The sequence below is a fragment of the Bubalus bubalis genome, chromosome 2, assembly GCF_019923935.1.
Source record: "Bubalus bubalis isolate 160015118507 breed Murrah chromosome 2, NDDB_SH_1, whole genome shotgun sequence".
Lineage (NCBI taxonomy): Eukaryota > Metazoa > Chordata > Mammalia > Artiodactyla > Bovidae > Bubalus > Bubalus bubalis.
In genome coordinates this window covers 141,137,701-141,157,922 of record NC_059158.1, presented here as the reverse complement: position 1 = coordinate 141,157,922, position 20,222 = coordinate 141,137,701, and the positions used below count along the sequence as shown (strand labels likewise).

Genomic DNA, 20,222 nt, shown 5'->3' with positions numbered 1-20,222 from the left:
GCTGGGGGCAGATGGAGCCTAGGGGTGACTAGCAGTGGCTATTTTCTCCCACTGCAAATGGGTGGTTTCTTGCCCAGGCAAGGCACCAGGGTCTGCGGGACCCCTGGAGGTTGGGCAGCGTGGCCTCCTTGGGGCAGCTTACCTGCTTATTAGCCGGCACGGCCTGGTGAGAGCTGTCGGCGGTGCTGGGAAGGTTGCTCGCCATTTTGGGGTTTGCTGCTTTACCCTCGGAGGGCTTGTTGTGACTCGAAGACTTTCGGGTAAAGTTACTCTGTTTCCCAGAGGTGGCCGCGTGAGCGCTGAGCAGTGGCAGCAGGGAGCTGCAGGGAGTTCTTGAGGAATAGTTGTTCTTTGGATGTGTAACTGCAACAAGAAGTGCTTGGTGTTAGGGGCTGTGCCTCAGTGGGCTCCCCTGGTGGCTTAGATGGTAAAGAATCTGCTTGCAGTGCAGGACACCCAGGTTCGATGCCTGGATTGGGAAGATCCCCTGGAGAAGGAAATGGCAACCCACTCCAGTGTTCTTGCCTGGAAAATCCCATGGACAGAGGAGCCTGGTGGGCTACAGTTTGTGGGGTTGCAAAGAGTTGGACACAACTGAGCAACTAACACTCACTTGCTCACTTACTCACTAAGTAACCTGTTAGAAGATGAGAGGTTGGCAGGAGCTTCATAAAAACCATAAGGGAAGACTTTTTTTTTAAAGATGTCTTTGAAAAAGCACTTAGGTGCTTGGAACCACAAAATGTCTTCTGTGGGAATCAGTGAATAGCATAATCATTCAAGCTGGGAGACATTTGTAGGAAAACAGACAAATCTGAGCAACTTTAATATTGTTCTTTAGGTTGAGAACCACCTGGGGAAGAGGGATAATGAAACCCCAAAGTACCCTCTCAGCCCTGTCCACAAATGCCCCTTGGGTTCCCCATTACCAAACCCATTCTTGCTGTTCTTGTCAGATCCCTAGACCAGCAGGCGCTGCAGAGATGAAGAGCAACCTAGGGGCACATCCACACTTGGCCAGTCAGAGCCACGGTGTTCTGAGAACATGGGGATGGAGTGATGCTGGGTGTCAGGGATTTTGTCACCCTGGGTTTGTCACCCCAACTTTAAGGCCAGATCTGCCAGCCCAAAAGATGCATCTTCTGTCTTCCATTAGAGCTATATTATCATTTTTTGTCAACTCTAGAACCCCACTGCAAATCTGCAACAACTCCATTGCTAATGTCAGCCCGGGCTCATCAGACAGGTTCCCAGCAGGGATCAGGCAGGTCTGTTCAATGTTTACCATCACCCCTCCCGCTGGCTTTTGAAAGGGGTGGTTTTGACGGGATGGTTTCTACGTGATTATGCTGAATTGGGGCTGGAGGGAATCAACTCAGGGATATATTCATGACCTTCCTGTCGTAGTTCACCAGAATTTGGCTGTCAGTCTGGACAGCAAGACCTTTGGATCTTAAAAATGGTCACCAGTTTTGAAAAGCAATTTTCTCTGCTACCTGTGTTGGCTTGGACTTAATCCCACCATTCTTCCTGAGGATCTGGAGCGTGGGTAGGGATCACAGCACATTAGAAATGGAAAGGACACGGATGCATCTCCAGGCCCTTCATCTGACAGGTCAGGTGTGATGGCATGTTGGGGGTTGTCCAAACAGGACCAGGGGATTTTAGTGGCTCTTTGCTAACGATGTTCAGTTTTCTAGGGGTCATAATTAGGGTCATTTTCTAGGGTTCAGTAGCTGTGGGATTCCAATGTGCTCTCAACAAAGCCCAGAAGTAAAGGGCCTTTTGAGGAGCACTGTCTCCCAACACGGGAGGCTGGGTTCCAGTGTGGACACTTGGGATTTGGTGAGGGATGGCTCCTCCCACTAGGTGGCACTGGTGTGCTCTGGAGGAGAGCAGGGGATGCTGCACTGCCCTCCCCTCCTCAGATGGTGGGGTCACTTGGCATCAGGGGCTCGCCCATTATCAAGCTGAGGTGGAAACTAGTCTGCGTAGTTAAATTTCCAACTGTGAATCATATAGTCTGGCTTTTTTCTACAAAATCTGGGGATGGAGAATGGCAAATAGAGTAGATTCTTTCATAAGAGAGGAAGTCTATAGAAAAAAAAGAAAATTTAAAAGAAAGGCAATCAGAAATTCAGATATTTGTCAAAGATAGGTGAGCAAGGATGCTCACAGCAATGTTATTTTAATGGTGACAGATGGAAGCAACCTAAATGGCCACAATCCTGGGACTGTTTATGTCAATTATATTTAAGTAAATGATGGGTTAAAATATATTGACGTGGAAAAATGTCAACCATATACTGTGAAATGATAAGAGCAAATTCTCTTACTATATATGTATGTCATGTAGTATAGTAAATAAGATGCAGTATAATTAAATACACTGCATAATTTACACAATAGATTATATGTGCATAAAAGTGTGAATGAGCCTCAAAAGTAATGTCATGTTCTATTTAATATGGCTGTGTAATTTTTAGATCAAGATTGTATTTTTTAGACTTAGAGAAAAAACGCAATTTCCACTTTGAAACAAAAAAGTGCAGTCAGATCTCCATTTCTTAGCTCGCTAAGAGGCTGTGGATATTCCATGTCCTTCATCTGTCCTTCCTACCTCCTTCTAACTGTCCTTGGAGCCACTTTAATGCAGGTCCCCACCTCCCTCAGTGGGTGGGCTGGAGCAGGGGGGAAAGAATCAGCCAATTTTGTTGCACGTTAACTGCTCTAATTAAGGGAGAGGCTTGGGAACTGCTGAGCAGTGCGTGTGTCACACACACACACACACACACACACACACACACACACAGCTGGGCCTTTCACGACAATAGCCCATTGTTCCCAGACTTATTAGGGAGACTTGCTCTTCCCATAACAGGTCTCTGTAGAACCAGACTTTTGAAATCAGAGACACTTGATCCGGCAATGCTTAAGAAAAGTTTGCAAAAGGTATAAACTAGTTGACCTGTTCTGTTCTGCTTAATAAATCCTGGGGATTTACTGAGGGGCAGTGGCATTTGAAGACTCGAAGTTCAGATCTTGACATTTTTAGTGACTCGTGTCATGACCTTAGATCATTAAACCTCTTTAGACCTCACTTTAGCCCCCTGGGGGACCACACACCTGACATTTCCCATATTGACGCCAATAGCGCCAGCCTTACTCACACAGAATTATTTAGCAAGTATGCAGAACTCACTTTCTCCACAGAGCATGATTTGGGCCTTGAGCTGTTCAATGTCACAGGAGAACCGGGCAGCTTTCCCGAGCTCTTCATCATATTTACGCTCGCTGACAAAGTGCTGCGGGGAAGAGACAGAACCCCATGATGACAGAAATGACTGAGACACGCTGTTGATCCATTCTCTCTGTTCTCCTGCCCCTGCTGTCAGTGTGAGAGCATCACCAGGTGGGGAGCAGGGCAACTCTGTGCTGGGAGGTGCCTTTCAAGTGGGCTTGGCTTTGTCCTGGAGCACGATCACCTTCTTGTTTTTGGGAACTCGTGCAGGTCCTGTCTTTACCCTATCTGGGCTTAGACAAAACTGTGGTTCAGGCAAGATGAGTGTCTGGACTCATCTACCTAACCTTTCAGCATCCTACACCCTCTTTCTGGGACTTCCTGTCCTGTTGTAAGTTATGGAGTTGCCTTCTGGCCCTCTTACTAATCTGCCCAATGGCCTGCTCAGCTATCATTCCTCATGAGAAAGTATGTCAACCTTCCTAGACATCCATCTCCATTTTTAATAGGGGACCAGGAAGTGGTAAAGAACCTGCCTGCCAGTGCAGGAGACATAAAGACATGGGTTCGATCCCTGGGTTGGGAAGATCACCTGGAGGAGGTCGTGACAACCCACTCCAGTATTCTTGCCTGGAGAATCCCACAGACAGAGGAACCTGGTGGGCTATAGTCCACAGGGTCGCAAAGAGTCAGACACGACTGAAACAACTTAGCACACTTAGTAAGTCCAAAAAGCCTTTAGTAACTAGAAACCATTATCTTGAATGGTAGAATTTCAAGTGCTGTTAAGGGAAGTGGGAAAGAGATTACTTCTCAGTTCATTTAAAATTAAGATCTATGTGCAGATGACAGAGGGAGAAATACAGAAATAACTATGACTCAGTCCCTCTGTGAGTTTACCAGGGAGTTCACCATGTGGCAAGAGAGACAGATACCATAAAATAAAATATAAGGTAGAATGTAGTAGATGCTTTAGAAATATGAAAGGGAAAGAAATTATTTCCTGCTGAGGGGAATTAGGGAAAGAGTTATGTAAGAGGAAGCATTTGAGCTGGAACATTAAAAAAATATTGAGCACTTACCAGACATGGGCCAAATTCTTAACAGATAATCTCATTTTTATCTGATCACATTATTATGAAGTCAGTACTGTTATTAACTCTGATTTACAGAGGGGGAAATGAGGTTCTAAGAATCTAAGAGAATATGTAATTAATCCAAGTTTGCAAGAGCTGGGCTATTGCATTCCAAAGCCTGAGCTATCCACCATTTTACGATGAGTAGGGTAGAAATAGGTAGGTAGAAATGAAACTTAGAAGATGAGTGGATTTCAATAGAGCAGGAAGCTGGCAATTTCATAGTCATCAAAATAAGTGTTTGTTATTTGTTTTGCCTTCCAGGATGTCTTTCTGGGTATCAGGACAGGTTTCACCAACCAGCCCTACTCTCTATTCTAATCTACTTTGGGACCAGAGAATGTCTGTGACATTGGAAGTGCATCTGTGTCCACAAGATGAAGGGTTTCTTCTACTGAAACTAATTAGCAATGGTCATAACATACTGGGGGTTCCTAGGTAGCACTAGTGCTAAAGAGCCTGCCTGCTAATGCAGGAGACGCGGGTTTGATCCCTGGGTTGGGAAAATCCCCTGGAGGAGGGCATGGCAACCCACTCCAGTGTTCTTGCCTGGAGAAGCCCTGTGGATAGAGGAGCCTGCCAGGCTACAGTCCATGGGGTCACAAAGAGTTGGACATGACTGACATGACTTAGCACACATGCTCACATAATGTATACTGGAGTCTGGTGGTGGATTTTGTTCTGAATGGAAGAGTAGACCTCAGTGGGGAAGACCAGATCTGCTCTAACAACTCCAGTCTTAGGGTGAATGGCTGAGCTGGAAGACAGTGGAGGCAGAAAGGCTGGTTGGGGAGGCCATTACAATCGACTGGTTGGAGGCAACAAAGACCAGGAGGGCAGGTGAGAAGGGAAAGACCTCTAGAACTTCTCAGAAGCTTCAGGGGAAGTCCTCATCTCCACAGGGCTCCCTTTCATGTCTAACCAGGACAGAGGGGACCAAAGAGTCACTTGCCACTTTCTATTATCCCCAACCACTTTTATGCTGGGATGGGCAGACAACCCTACTTAAAAAGCTAGCAGCAATTGTGTCTGCCTTCAATGTGGGAGACCCGGGTTCAATCTCTGGGTTGGGAAGATCCCCTGGAGAAGGAAATGGCAACCCACTCCAGTATTCTTGCCTGGAGAATTCCATGGACAGAAGAGCCTGGTGGGCTACAGTCCATGGGGTCACAAAGAGTTGGACACGACTGAGTGACTAACACACACAAATGTGACTTCAGAGCTCCCCAGTTCCCTGGAAGTTGATCAGAAGCAGGGCTGCATGTGTATATGTGTATGTTTAGTATACTAGAGAAAAAGAGGGTACAGAAAATTTATTAACTGTAACTTCCTATCTTGTTGTAGATACTTTTTCTGTCTTTCTGGTGACAACTTCTCCTTCTGGTAACTGTACTCCAACACAGTTTTGAAGATTCACAGCATTGGTGGATCTGTCAATCAAGACCTCTCTTGGCCAAATGGCGGATGTGACCCAAATGGAGGCAGTTCAGAATCTCTCTCTCTGGGATTTGAATCAAGAGGGGGTGGCTCAGGGGGTGATGACATCTGGAGGTCACTCACTTGGATGGTGCCTGGAAGAGTGTCTGGTAATTACTGCTGCCTACATTCCTGCCCAGTTGTAGCCCAGAGTCTTCAGAGCACACTTTGCTTTGGGGAGCTACTTTCGTATTTTTTCCAATTCTACTTGTTCCAGAGGTTAGCAGAGTCAGCTTCTGTTGTGTGCCATTGAAGAAATCCAATAAATACATATTTGTGGGTGGTATTCTTAATAAAAGGGCAAGTAAGCTAGAAAAGGATACAGGGAAGAAGTTGCCACATATTGTGCGTTCTTTAGAATCCTCACTATTATACTAGGTTCATACTTTGTGTTCACATGTGTGCGGTTTATAAGCATAAATTACATATGGTGCAAATAATATCCCCTTTCCCAGATATAATTTATGGTTGAATACATTGTATTTGGGTCACTTTCAATAGCCTGTACCTCTCCTCTGTAATGCTATATCCCTTAAACCCACAGTATATTTAAATACAGTGATTAGGTGGTTCTTTACCCTTCTGTATTCTCAATTTCAACCCTGTGAAAGAGAGCGGGGTGTCTGATTTAGATCCTCAGAGAGCAGTGCTCTGTGGATGCAGAACAAACATAATAGGGATCAGAACTCTGGCTCAGGGTTCAGGCTGTGATATTTTAGAACTGACCTTAATTTCTGCCCTGAGTTCGGCCAGCTGCATCTCTGCCATCTGACTGGCTAGATCAGTAAGTCTTTTTAGTTCTTCTGCTTTCTTTTGACGAGCAGTCAGGATTTCCACTGCCGAATAAGAAGGAATAATACGTTAACGCCAAGGATTTAGACATATTAAATGACCTAATTTCTTGGATCAGTTTTCCGTCTGCAGACTGATCACTTTGTTGGGCCATGGCTGTTTTCTGAATTGGTCACTGAGGTGGGCTGTCCCTGGGTGCTCAGCACCAACCACTCATTTCCATATGTCTTTATCCACCAAGCGTCAAACCAAACATGGTCCTTTCTGATTCACTGTACACCCACAATCTTCTTCATTTTCCACACTGGCATCTGATCTCACTTACTTAATTTGGACTTTCAGATTTGTGCATTACTCAGAACAACAATCTCCAAGAAAAGAAACATACAAATCCTATCTGAATGATACTGCAAAGACAGGAGTCCACTAAGCAAAAGCCATTCTTCTGTGTGTTGAACATTGGACTCTCTGAACTTAACACATATTCATGTAGGGCAACTAGCTGTGTTATTGAAATATGACATAAAAGTTTTCCTTTATTAGCTTTCTGTGAGCTAGAAAATGCCTCTGCTTTTGCTACTCTGCAGATTTGTTTCCATTTTGCAACCAAAGAGAAGTTGCAGACCAGAGTGTCTTGTTTTTGTTACGTGTCCACAATGGAAAAATTTCCAGAGTGAGTCAAAGCCTGCTTGAACTGAATTCACGTGCACTCTTTAGCATCTGCACATACAGAGAAGACACAAAGGAGTTTTCAGCATCACATTTCACACACTTGCCAGATGAACTAAAGGTTCAAGTAGATGTACAAGCCCACAGGTTAATTTGTAATGTTTGTGTATGTTCCCCAAAAGATCATGGAGCTCAAAGCAATCAAAGCAATGAATACAAATACATTGGGTGAGATTTTAAATAAGAAGTTTGATTTTATAATACAGAGACTTGCAGTTCTCTCATTCCAGTCACATATGAATTGCCTTCATTTCTTTTGGACAAAGATTTTGAGTTATAACAAAAGAAAAGTCCATCTAACTAATAGGATATGCACACGGAATTCACATTCCTATCTCAGCTGAACAAAGGTCAACTGCTTTATTAGACCAGATTCACAGAGCACATGCCCAGCAAACAATGTGATTTCCCATTGTAAGAGTTCTTAATTTATAAATGTCCAAAATAGTCACTTCAAAAACCCCCAAAGATGTTCAGAATCAATCAAGAGTTAATATTTCCTGCAAACCATAAACCATTCTTCAGACAGGCTGAGAAACATCTTTTTTATGCTGATATCAGTGTCAAGATGTCAGTAAAATAACTGATCTGTAACTCTTAAAGCCTAATCATCTGTCAGACTACTCTAATCATGCTTTGATTATTTACTGGGATGCCCCCTGCCTCCCATTTACAATACCATGTAGCTGGGCAGAGGCTGAGCTGTGCCTGGTAGCATTTCAGGATACAGAGGAGCTGGAGAAAGCTTGTCCTGATGATGGGAGGCAAAGGAATTTTCATCGTATTACTGAATGATGTCCCAGGTTACCCAGTCACACTGGAAGTCACAAAAAGGTAGCCCACTATCACTTTCGGTGACAGGGTACATATATTTTGTTTGGTCCACACATTGTTGTTGTTCAGTCGCTCAGTTGTATCCAATTCTTTGAGACCCCCATGAACTGCAGCACGCCAGGCTTTCCTGTCCTTCACCATCTCCCAGAGTTTGCTCAAACTCATGTCCATTGAATCCGTGATACCATCCAGCCATCTCATCCCCTATTATCCCCTTCTCCTCCTGTCCTCAATCTTTCCCAACCTCAGGGTATTTTCCAATGAGTCGGCTCTTTGCATCAGGTCCACACATTACGTTTACAAATAAATTGCCCATATCTGAAAATTAAGATATTCCATTCAAAAGCTGGATTTCTGGCTGTTATTTCTGGCCACAGTTGGCCAAGCATTCCCATATCAAAACCATTAGAGCTGAGGGGTCGCTGCCATTTTTACATGGAGCATGACATCCAGTGTGCCCTAGTCCACTGCTCCTCTGCCCCCACTCACCCTGTTTGACTCACTAATGTTATCTTCCTGGCCCCTGTGGGCATTTCCAATTCAGAAACTGCACATTTAGTTCTTTGTATTTATGATTACTAGGACCTAGTACACTAGTGGGTGCCCAATATGTTTGCTGAATGAAAGATTCCAATGAATGGATCAGTGCATTACTTAATAGGAATATGCAAAGAAAGGCAGAAGTTCCTTTTCTACAGGGCCACTTAAGAATATCTAGGACTCATACCTTTGATTGGGCTTCCCAGGTAGTGCTAGTGGTAAAGATGTCCAATGCAGGAGACATAAGAGATGCAGGTTCAATCCCTGGGTGGGTAAAGTCCCTGCAGAGGGTAATGGCAACCCACTCCAGTATTCCTGCCTGGAGAATCCCATGGACAACAATCCATGGGTCACAAAGAGTTGGACACAGATGAAGTGACTTAGCATACACTCACGCATACCTTTGATTAATCAATTATTTCCCTTTATAATTCAACATATGGATGGGACTGAAGCCTAGAGAATGAGAAAATGATTCTTGAGTAGGAAGATGAAATGAGGTACTTTCCTCTGGCAAAGTAAGATAAATGAGAAATTCTGAAGGTCCAGATTTGATGAGCAGCTAGTAAGGGGTCAGTAGACCCAGAGTGACTACACGGTTAAACAGATCTGACTTTTTCTTAACGGATCATTTGTGGGACTGGTGACAATTAGGGGTGATTGTTCTTTTTGATTACGTAGAATTTGGGCATTCATACCAAACAAAAGATTTGGTAGAAATAGATATAAATGGGCCCTAAAATAGGAATGCAGGTGCAAGATCACCAATAAATTCCGTGTTTACACTCATGCAAATGTGCATGGGAATGAATACTTTGCATCAGCAAGTGTTGGGATGAGTTTTACATATAGTCTCATTAACATTTCAAAGATTTCCATTATGAAAAAGCCCTAAAACTTGAGATCAAAAGCCAATATTCTCTTGGGGGAAGTCAACATTTTCACCTCAGAAAAATCAATGACAGAAACAGAAAGCAAAACCAAAACAGGTCAGTTCCTAAAATTCATTGACCCTATAATTTAAAATAGAATAAGTATGCTTTGAAAGCACCATCCTTTCAGAAACTTGTAGAAGGAAATAGTTCCATATGGCTTTAGATTTTCACTGCATTCAAGACTCGATTAATATTATTTATGTAGTTTTATAAACAGTCATCTGGTATGCTGAAATCCATTTCCTCAATAGGATTTATACTTTCCTTCAAGTTTCTGGAATACATTGGAAGCTTGTTCATATTACCTGAACCATAGAAAATTTCAGGGCTTCTCGAATAATACTCCTTAGCAGAGGGTGTGCTTGAAATCCTGGGGGGTAGGGGACCAGGAGCTGGGGCAGAAGTAGCTCTTTAAACACAAAGTGTCTTTGAAATCCTTTTGATTCCTTAAAAATTCTGGTGAATTTTGCATTTTGCTTCATAATAAATCTGTGTTCCATTAATATAATGTCTTCTTCCAATTTCTAGTAAATTTGACACTCTGGGAACATGCTTGTCTAGACCTCCAATTCCCTGGGCAGCCAAAGTTTGAGATCATAGCACTACAGCATCTTCAGTTTCTTCATCTGTAATATGTAATAACTGTATACCCCTCACAGGATTATTATGGAACTAAGGAAATAGCCTATGTGAACTGTTTTGACTAGTATACTAAAAAACCCTAAATAAAAATACTATTAATAAAGTGAGATGTATTTATCTACTCTCTTATTGCAGTTGCATTAATGCTCAGTAATACTGGATCCCACAGCCCATGGATACTGAATTAACTATAATGATTCAGTTAACACAATTAAGTACTTACAGTCTTCCCAGCTTTGTGTTAGGTGTGATGAGGAATGGATAAGCTTACGTTATGATTAGGGAAATGTGGCTAATATCATGTGCAGGAAATGGAAAACGTGGAAAATACCTTGAGACCATAGATAAAGAGGCTCAAAATGGTGGTTGTAATGACAATTTGGGGCTTCCCATGTGGTGCAGTGGTAAAGAACCTGTTTGCCAATGCAGGAGATGCAAGAGATGTGGGTTCGATCCCTGGGTCAGGAAGATCCTCTGGAAGAGGGCATGACAACCCACTCCAGAAATCTTGCCTGGAGAATCTCATTGACAGAGTAGCCTGGTGGGCTATGGTCGACAGGGTCGCAAAGAGTTGGACACGACTGAAGTGACTTAGCACGCACAAAGACAGTTCAGTACTTTATAGAGAGATTTAATGGTTTCTTCTCTCGGTAAAGAAGACTCACGGTTAACATACGTGTGTCACCTGAGAGGCTGCATAACTTACCCTCTGCCCCTGTTTTCTCAGGGGGTTGAACTAACTTCTTTACTAAGATGGGCTTTCTCTTTTGGACACACTGCATCAGGCACTGTGCTAAGTGTCCGACATGTGTCTTCTTCTATCTTTACAGAATGTTATGCCCCCCTTTCATTTTTAATTTTAATAACTTTCTATTTAACCCAGTATATCACAATATATCATTCTTTCAACAGGTCAGCCATACAGAAATTATGGGTGTGATATTTACTTTTTTTTTTTTTTTTAAGATATTCAGTCTTTGAAAGTTAGTGTGCATTTTACATTCAGCACACTTCAATTTAGCCTAGCCACATTTTAAGTGCTTGGTAGCTGCGTGTGTTATGTCCCCTTTTCTGATAAGGAATCTGGCTTTGAGAACATCACAGAATAGTTCAAGGTCACACAGCCAGTAAATGGGTGGAACTTGGATGTGATTTCAGTTCTGTTCACCTCCAAGGTAAGTGAACTGGCTTCCCCAGGGCGTTGGGCAGTTCTACACCAGGACAGATTCTTGAAATTAGGGGTATCCTGTGAGCCCATCTCGCTGTTTGAGCTAGCCTGACGGTTCTGAGTCTGCAGTTCCAGACGTATCTGTCTGCCGTGTGTCCCACTCTCCATCAGTGCTTAGCACATACAGAGCACACAGTAAATGTTTACTGACTGAATCAATTTTAAAAATAGGGATGCTCTCCAGAGATGCCCCAAATCCCACAGGTCTTGGGATCGAATATTATTGTCCCAAGGAGGAAGAATGAACACTTGAAATCTGAAGCCTTCTGTTAAACTCTGAGAAAGTGATGTGCTAGTAACTTTCTATTTTGGTGCTAGAGAAACATTTGTGTTTGCATTGGAAGTTAGCATTTTTGTCATTAGGAAATGGAACTGAAAATAAACTGTACCCAAGAAACAGGGAAAATCCCGTCATGGGGTAATCTACTGCTACTGAAGAAATCAACAAATTCCATAAAAATAAAATATTTTCACAATCAAAGGGATTGTGAAAATATCTAAATATTCCACAGCTTAACCCTGGATCATATTTAGTTTTATTTAATAAAATCTGCTGTATTTTAGATTCTAAAATGTTGTTTAAAATTATTTAGAAAAGTTGTCTAACAAAAATAATGATAGCTATTTTTCATAAAATGACTACTGAATTATGGCCAAGGGCCAGGCAAGAAAAATATTAAAAGAATGAAGAATTTGGTCTGATCCTCCACTGATTTAAAAAAAAAAAAAGCACTGAAGTCAAAAGTACAGGAACTTAGCTGAAAGCTGATTGGGGATGCAGACTACCATTTATCCAATTTATGAGATAAGATTTGGGTAAGGATGAAGAATTTAAAATGCCTAGGAGATAAAAATTGTAAAACTAAATCCCAGCTGAAAAATATGGTCTTAGGTTTCCCATTAATAAAGCAGATGAATTTAAAAATAAAAGAGGGATCAACATGTTCACTTGTGTTGAATTTGACTGAGCAGTCTTGTCTCAGCTGAAATTTCCAACTCATGAATCTCAGCCTATCTGAGATGGCAAATCTACCCTACTGGCTGTTGAACAACTTTACAACAGTGGAAAGGTTTAGAAATAGGTGTAAAAATAGTAAAATAAATCAAACCAGAGTACTAATATTTTGTGTTAAATTTAGAAAAAATGTTGTAATGATCAAGACTGCCTATGTGTGTTCATTATTTTATATATAGAATATTCTGTATCTTAAAGCAATCTCACTTGTGATTTCAATTTAAAACATTTCTTTTGGAGTGTTAAGTTGGTAGGTGTCAGTGAATTTGACTGAGTTTGTAAACAGAATTGGAGTGTTTTAAGAGAATTTCATTTAGTACATCTCTGAAAGTGAAAGTGTTAGTTGCTCAGTGGTGTCCCACTCTTTGCAACCCCATGGACTGCAGCCCACCAGGCTCCTCTGTCTATGGAATTCTCCAGGCAAGAATACTGGAGTGGGTTGCCATTCCCTTCTCCAGGGGATCTTCTGGACCCAGGAATTGAACCCAGGTCTTCTGCATTACAGGCAGATTCTTTACCATTTGAGTCACCAGGGAATTATTAATCTTGTAAGTGTTGCTTAAGAGCTTGGAATACTTTGCTGGTTAGGTTTGTGAGTTTGCCTTCTCAGGTTTCTGAAGTGCTTGAAAAAATAAGCTATATTAAATTTACAAATGTAATTCAAAATATTAAGGGGAATTGAAGTAACTTTCAAATAGAACAAATTTTTTAGGGGAACTGAATTTGGTAAACTTGAGTGAGTTGAAAGAACACATGAAAAGGATTGTATAAGTAAAATAGCAATATTTGTAAACTATAAGGCTTAAAAACTTATATTTTAAAAATTTAATATTCAATATCATTTTAAACCCAGTTCATTATAAGTAGTCCTATTTAGGCACAAAAGTCTCCTGGACTTTAAATAAACCCAAGTGACACCTATTTTTTGCTGCATGCATATTCTGCCCTCTGCTCAGTGGGTGCTTCTGTTCCATCCTTTTGGCCCCCACTCAGAATCTGACTTAGATGGTAAAGAATCCGCCTGCAATGAAGGAGACCTGGGTTCAGTCCCTGGGCCAGGAAGACCGCCTGGAGATGGGAATGGCTACCCACTCCAGTATTCTTGCCTGCAGAAGTTCATGGACAGAGGAGCCTGCTGGGCTGCAGTCCATGGGGTCACAAAGAGTCGGACATGACTGAGCGACTAACACTTTCACTTTTATTCAGAATCTATATCACTGTCATCTGACCTATTGATTACTTCTGATTGGGAGGCTCCTTATTGAACAACCATGTGTCTACTTACTGGCTTCTTCTTTAACTTTATCCATTTCTGCCATTAATGAAACTTCTTTGTCAATGATGCTGGGGGGAAAAAAAAAACAAAAGCAAAGAATGGTTAATCAAAGATAAACTTTTAATAGGCACAGGAAATAAAAGAAAAATTATTTTCATTAAACAAAATACAAGATTACCATAAATATTTCTATGTTACAATGCCAGCAGCAGGCTCTGCCTTTCCAAAAATGAGGCAACATGGAAGGGATGCTCCCAGTGTTACACAGTGACATCTGCTGATTAAATCATTGTCAGCAAATCTAAAAACACAAGCCTTTTCAGACTTTTGGAATTGCACTGCTTTGAATTTCAATTTGGGAGTATTTTTGCCCTATGAATTTTCAAAGTTCCAAAACAATATAATAAGTATCTAAAAAGCTGGCACTCAGGTTATCAAGGCCTGTAATTCTCAAATGTCTCTATGGTTCACTCTGCCAGAATCGGTCTGGGAGGGAGAGAGAGGGCCCAGTTCTGATGCAGAGGGTCCTAGGAAACATGGGTCTGGGTCAATCCATCCACATGTTCTGTATTGAGTCCATGCTTTCTCGTTCACCCAAATAAGCATTTCAAGGTCAAATTAACCTTGTCCATTATATTTAATATACTTATTGGTTAGTCCTTTGAAAAGGTATGATCTGGAAAAGTAATAATTATCTGTCCAAAAGTTCCTCTCTCATCCTAACTCCTTGCTCCCCTTCCAGAATCAACACAGCACAAATCACTTATATATCTTCTCACAGATTTTTATGTGTATATAAGTAGAGATTCCAGACTTTTAAAGTTTTCATCTCAACCATAAATATTTCAATATAGATAGCTCAAAGATAAAAACTTTGGGGGGATGTAACCACAGTATTACTACAATACCTAAAAACATTAACAATAATTTAATGTTATCAGATATATACTCAGTATTCAAAATTTCCTAATTGCTCCATAGTTTGTTTTTTTTTAACTGTTTGAACCAGGATCTAAATGAGGCCTATTCATGACAATCGGTTGACTGTCTTCTGTATCTATTTTAATCTATACATTTCCTCCTATTTCTCTTTTTTTTTTTTCTTTGAAATTTATTTGTTAAAAAAAACCAGGCTATGTGTCCTGTAGAATTATTCAAGGTCTTAATTTTGCAGACTGCACGTCCATGGTATTATTTAACCCAATCTTTTCTATTTTCTATAAATTTGCTACAATATAGAAATTTGATTAAATTCAGATTTGTTTCTTATTTCAGGAGAAATTATTTTATGTTATATACTTCTGTAACAGGACTGGAAAAGGTCAGTTTTCATTCTAATCCCAAGGAAAGGCAATGCCAAAGAATACTCAAACTACTGCACAATTGCACTCATCTCACACGCTAGTAAAGTAATGCTCTAAATTCTCCAAGCCAGGCTTCAGCAATGTGTGAACTGTGAACTTCCTGATGTTCAAGCTGGTTTTAGAAAAGGCAGAGGAACCAGAGATCAAATTGCCAATATACGCTGGATCATGGAAAAAGCAAGAGAGTTCCAGAAAAACATCTATTTCTGCTTTATTGACTATGCCAAAGCCTTTGACTGTGTGGATCACAATAAACTGTGGAAAATTCTGAAAGAGATGGGAATACCAGACCACCTGACCTGCCTCTTGAGAAACCTGTATGCAGGTCAGGAAGAAACAGTTAGAACTGGACATGGAACAACAGAATGGTTCCAAACAGGAAAAGGAGTTCGTCAAGACTGTATATTGTCACCCTGCTTATTTAACTTATATGCAGAGTACATCATGAGAAATGCTGGGCTGGATGAAGCACAAGCTGGAATCAAGATTGCCGGGAGAAATATCAATAACCTCAGATATGCAGATGACACCACCCTTATGGCAGAAAGTGAAGAGGAACTCAAAAGCCTCTTGATGAAAGTGAAAGTGGAGAGTGAAAAAGTTGGCTTCAGATCAGATCAGATCAGTCGCTCAGTCGTGTCCGACTCTTTGCGACCCCATGAATCGCAGCACGCCAGGCCTCCCTGTCCATCACCAACCCCTGGAGTTCACTGAGACTCACGTCCATCGAGTCAATGATGCCATCCAGCCATCTCATCCTCTGTCGTCCCCTTCTCCTCCAGCCCCCAATCCCTCCCAGCATCAGAGTCTTTTCCAATGAGTCAACTCTTCGCATGAGGTGGCCAAAGTACTGGAGTTTCAGCTTTAGCATCATTCCTTCCAAAGAAATCCCAGGGCTGATCTCCTTCAGAATGGACTGGTTGGATCTCCTTGCAGTCCAAGGGACTCTCAAGAGTCTTCTCCAACACCACAGTTCAAAAGCATCAATTCTTTGGCGCTCAGCCTTCTTCACAGTCCAACTCTCACATCCATACATGACCACAGGAAAAACCATAGCCTTGACTAGACGAACCTATGTTGGCAAAGTAATGTCTCTGCTTTTGAATATGCTATCTAGCTTGGTCATAACTTTCCTTCCAAGGAGTAAGCGTCTTTTAATTTCATGGCTGCAGTCACCATCTGCAGTGATTTTGGCTCAACATTCAGAAAACGAAGATCATGGCATCCGGTCCCACCACTTCATGGGAAATAGATGGGGAAACAGTGTCAGACTTTATTTTTCTGGGCTCCAAAATCACTGCAGACGGTGACTGCAGCCATGAAATTAAAAGACGCTTACTCCTTGGAAGGAAAGTTATGACCAAGCTAGATAGCATATTTAAAAGCAGAGACATGACTTTGCCAACATAGGTTCGTCTAGTCAAGGCTATGGTTTTTCCTGTGGTCATGTATGGATGTGAGAGTTGGACTGTGAAGAAGGCTGAGCGCCAAAGAATTGATGCTTTTGAACTGTGGTGTTGGAGAAGACTCTTGAGAGTCCCTTGGACTGCAAGGAGATCCAACCAGTCCATTCTGAAGGAGATCAGCCCTGGGATTTCTTTGGAAGGAATGATGCTAAAGCTGAAACTCCAGTACTTTGGCCACCTCATGCGAAGAGTTGACTCATTGGAAAAGACTCTGATGCTGGGAGGGATTGGGGGCTGGAGGAGAAGGGGACGACAGAGGATGAGATGGCTGGATGGCATCACTGACTCGATGGGCATGAGTCTGAGTGAACTCCGGGAGTTGGTGATGGACAGGGAGGCCTGGCGTGCTGCGATTCATGGGGTCACAAAGAGTCGGACACGACTGAGCGACTGATCTGATCTGATATACTTCTGTCAGCAGACACATAACAGGACACACTTATAAATATTCCTCTTGAAAAAAAAATAAAACCTGAAGGTGCTCAGGTTTCTACATTTCAAAATAAATGTAAAGGAAATACAATGAACATCTCTAATGATTATTATATTAGTAGCTATTGGTGGTCATTGCCTAGATCAACAGGATTTGAAAAATGAGAATATTTGAATTCTCTCAATCTTTCATTTATTTACTGAAAACTTCCCTAAAGAGAAACCTTTCTTTACCAACTATTTGGTTATCATGAAGTACAGTTTGCATAGATGAATCAGGATAAATGCTTGGTTCTCCCCTTTTATTTATCAGTTTTCAAGACAATAGTTGGTTCCTGCAAAAGTAATCAATTAGATGATTTTTTTTTTGCTGGTTTGTATAGTTTAATTATGAACCCATATTTAATGTACTTCAATACACTTATTACTTTATTATACTCAGATTGCTCAGATTGTTCCAACAGATGTACTTTTTGTTCTCCATCAGATGTACTTTTAAAATTTAAAGTGTGTTGAAAGTCTTTTCCCCTTAAGAGAAAATATTGTGTAGTATTTGTCAAGGTAGGAAGTGGTTCCTGGGATGTATCTATGTCTAAGAGTTTAGGGCTCCTCAACCAGTGATATAACCTAAGCACTTAGAGAGTAAGGACTGTTTGCTGAAGAGCTTGGCTCTTTCCAACCAGGAAATCCTAATGGAAAGAGCTGACATGAACAAGGAATGGCAAATTCTCCAGAACTGGGCTTGAAGCCTAAACCATCAAGCGCAGACACGTGGCTGAAGGTCACTGGCTATGACCATTTTGGTGGAATTAACATATTAGGAGGATTGTGCCTAATTTATTGACATTAAGTACATATGATGTCAGTGTGTTAACATAGGAAATACATGATGCAGAAAGATGGACGGCGAGAAGAAAGTCTTTATCCCATCTCTGTCCCAGTTTACTCAGTCCCTGTGCCTGGAGGTATCTCTTTGCTACCAGTTTCTTGTGTTTCTTTCTGGAGATCATAAACCAGCATATGTTCATGAATTGTATGAAATGCTGGGTTAAGTCAATAGGCTTGTACTCCTGCAATTATCAGGTATATTTAGCTTTCCTGTAAAGTTCACAAATGCAGCTACATAGAGGTCAAGTGAATGGAGCGGGCAATTCTATGCTAGTTTAGGAAAACAAGGGTAATGGATAAGCTGGTAGGGAGCTTAGGTGAGAACCTAGAGATCTGGGGTCAGGAGCCCAAATGACGACAACACGCTAAGCTATTCTGCCTGAGAAAATGCTTTGAATTTTTACAGTCAATCCTGAAGGAAATCAACCCTGAACATTCACTGCAAGGACTGATGCTGAAGCTGAAGCTCCAATACTTTGGCCACCTGATGTGAAGAGCCAACTCATTGGAAAAGACCCTGATGCTGGTAAAGATTGAGGGCAGGAGAAGGGGATGAAAGAGTATTAGATGGTTGGAGAGCACCACTGACTCCATGAACATGAGTTTGACCAAACTCTGGGAGATAGTGAAAGACAGGGAAGCCTGGTGTGCTGAAGGCCACGGGTTTGCAAAGAGTCGGACACAACTTAACAACATAGAAAGGGAGATGAAAAGAGAGAGAGTCAGCCAGGACAGTGGGAGCTGTGTAAGGGTGAAGAGGCTGGGAGAAATGACTGGTAGTGAGGTGAGTCAAGGAGCTTCCAGAAGCAGGAGGACCACATGTGCTACTGTGAGGTGTCCACTGTGAGGTGTGTGAGGTAAGCCTTGCTTGGGCCATCCAGACCTTCACCACACTTGTATACACACACACACACACACACACACACACACACACACACACACCCCATAGACCCTCACACACACAGACTGAGGAAGTGGCTGAGTGTCAAGTCTGCATCAGTGCAGGGCTGAGGAGATGGGAAGACGTCACAGCCTGAAGGCAGAGTGCAGGTGAGAATGTGGGGGTCTGGCCCACATCCCTGAACTAACACAAATCTCAGGGCTTTTGACTTTCTGCACACATGGAACTGGAGTCCAGGGGGCTGGGACTCTGCTGACTTATGGGCTGCAGGTCATGTGAGACTTGTTCTCTTCTCTTCATCAGCACGGTGAAGCCGGGTTGCCCAGTTGGGGTGGCTATACAGGATACGCCACAAAGAGCACAAGGAAACTCTAGTCTGTGGAGAGACTGACACATCATTCAGCCACTGGACAGATATTAGCTGAAGGTGAGGCTGGGGATACAGCTGTGGATTAAAAAAACCAGATTCCTGCCATCCTTGTGGAGCCTACATTCTTTTGGGGGAGCTGAGAGGAAGAAGGTGAGAGGACCTGTTGAGCTTATGGGGGAAACAGTGAAACACAGATGGAGAGAAGAGGAACTTAGGATTCCCCACCCTCCATCAACCACAAGGCTAAGACTAGAGTCTCCAGATTCTGAGATAATGCAAGGTGCACGTGATACCAGATGGGGTATCTTTAGATTTCAAGGGACGGGCCGGGGCAGACTGCAGTCAGAAAGCCACGACAGCCTCCACAATCCCCATGGCCTCAGTCCCCAAACAGTACCATGGACCCTGTGGCGTGTCCATGTGCTGGGTGAGGAAGATGGTGTAGGAAGGGGCCTTTGCTAATTTCTTTATCAGCTATAAGATCACAATTAATTTTTGTTGATTAAACTTGTTAACATAATTATGTGCTCAGAGGGTTTACAAGATGGACATTTGGGGTATAATCTGTATCCCTAGGTCTAACATGTATTAAACAAAGCTGGACATTCACACCACGGTTAGTTCAGGCCTCCTGGGCTAGCAATAGGAGGGATGAAGGCCACACACAATAAATTGTTAATCTGTTTAATGCCCACTGGAGGAACTGAACTGAACTGGAGGATGTGAAAAGCCTGTGAAGTTGGCATCAAACTATGCCTCCACTCCTCTGGGTATTTCAACAAAAAGACCGTCCTCAAGCATCTTAGTAATTCAAGCACTGCTATGTATGATTGCTTTCAAAACTCATGCATCAAGGCGAGCCAAGGGATCTCTGCTGCGTCAGGACCCTGCTCAGAATATATGAGCTGGATGCAAAGCAGGATTAAGGTGCTGGCCCCAGGCAGCACCCCAGGACCT

At 42.2% G+C, this 20,222-nt stretch overlaps 1 protein-coding gene across 7 annotated transcripts in view; it reads right to left on the bottom strand.

The window, feature by feature from the left end:
- The window catches only part of SPATS2L (spermatogenesis associated serine rich 2 like), a 188,938-nt gene that overhangs the window by 2,860 nt on the left and 165,856 nt on the right, over nt 1-20,222 (bottom strand). For all 7 annotated transcript variants that reach the window (XM_006059328.4, XM_025277955.2, XM_025277956.2 and 4 more), the window contains 4 exons: nt 13,854-13,912; nt 6,580-6,689; nt 3,203-3,305; nt 143-363 (listed from right to left, as the gene is read on the bottom strand). In XM_006059328.4, the coding sequence (XP_006059390.3) occupies nt 143-363; nt 3,203-3,305; nt 6,580-6,689; nt 13,854-13,912 (493 nt within the window). The remainder of the gene's footprint in view (nt 1-142; nt 364-3,202; nt 3,306-6,579; nt 6,690-13,853; nt 13,913-20,222) is intronic.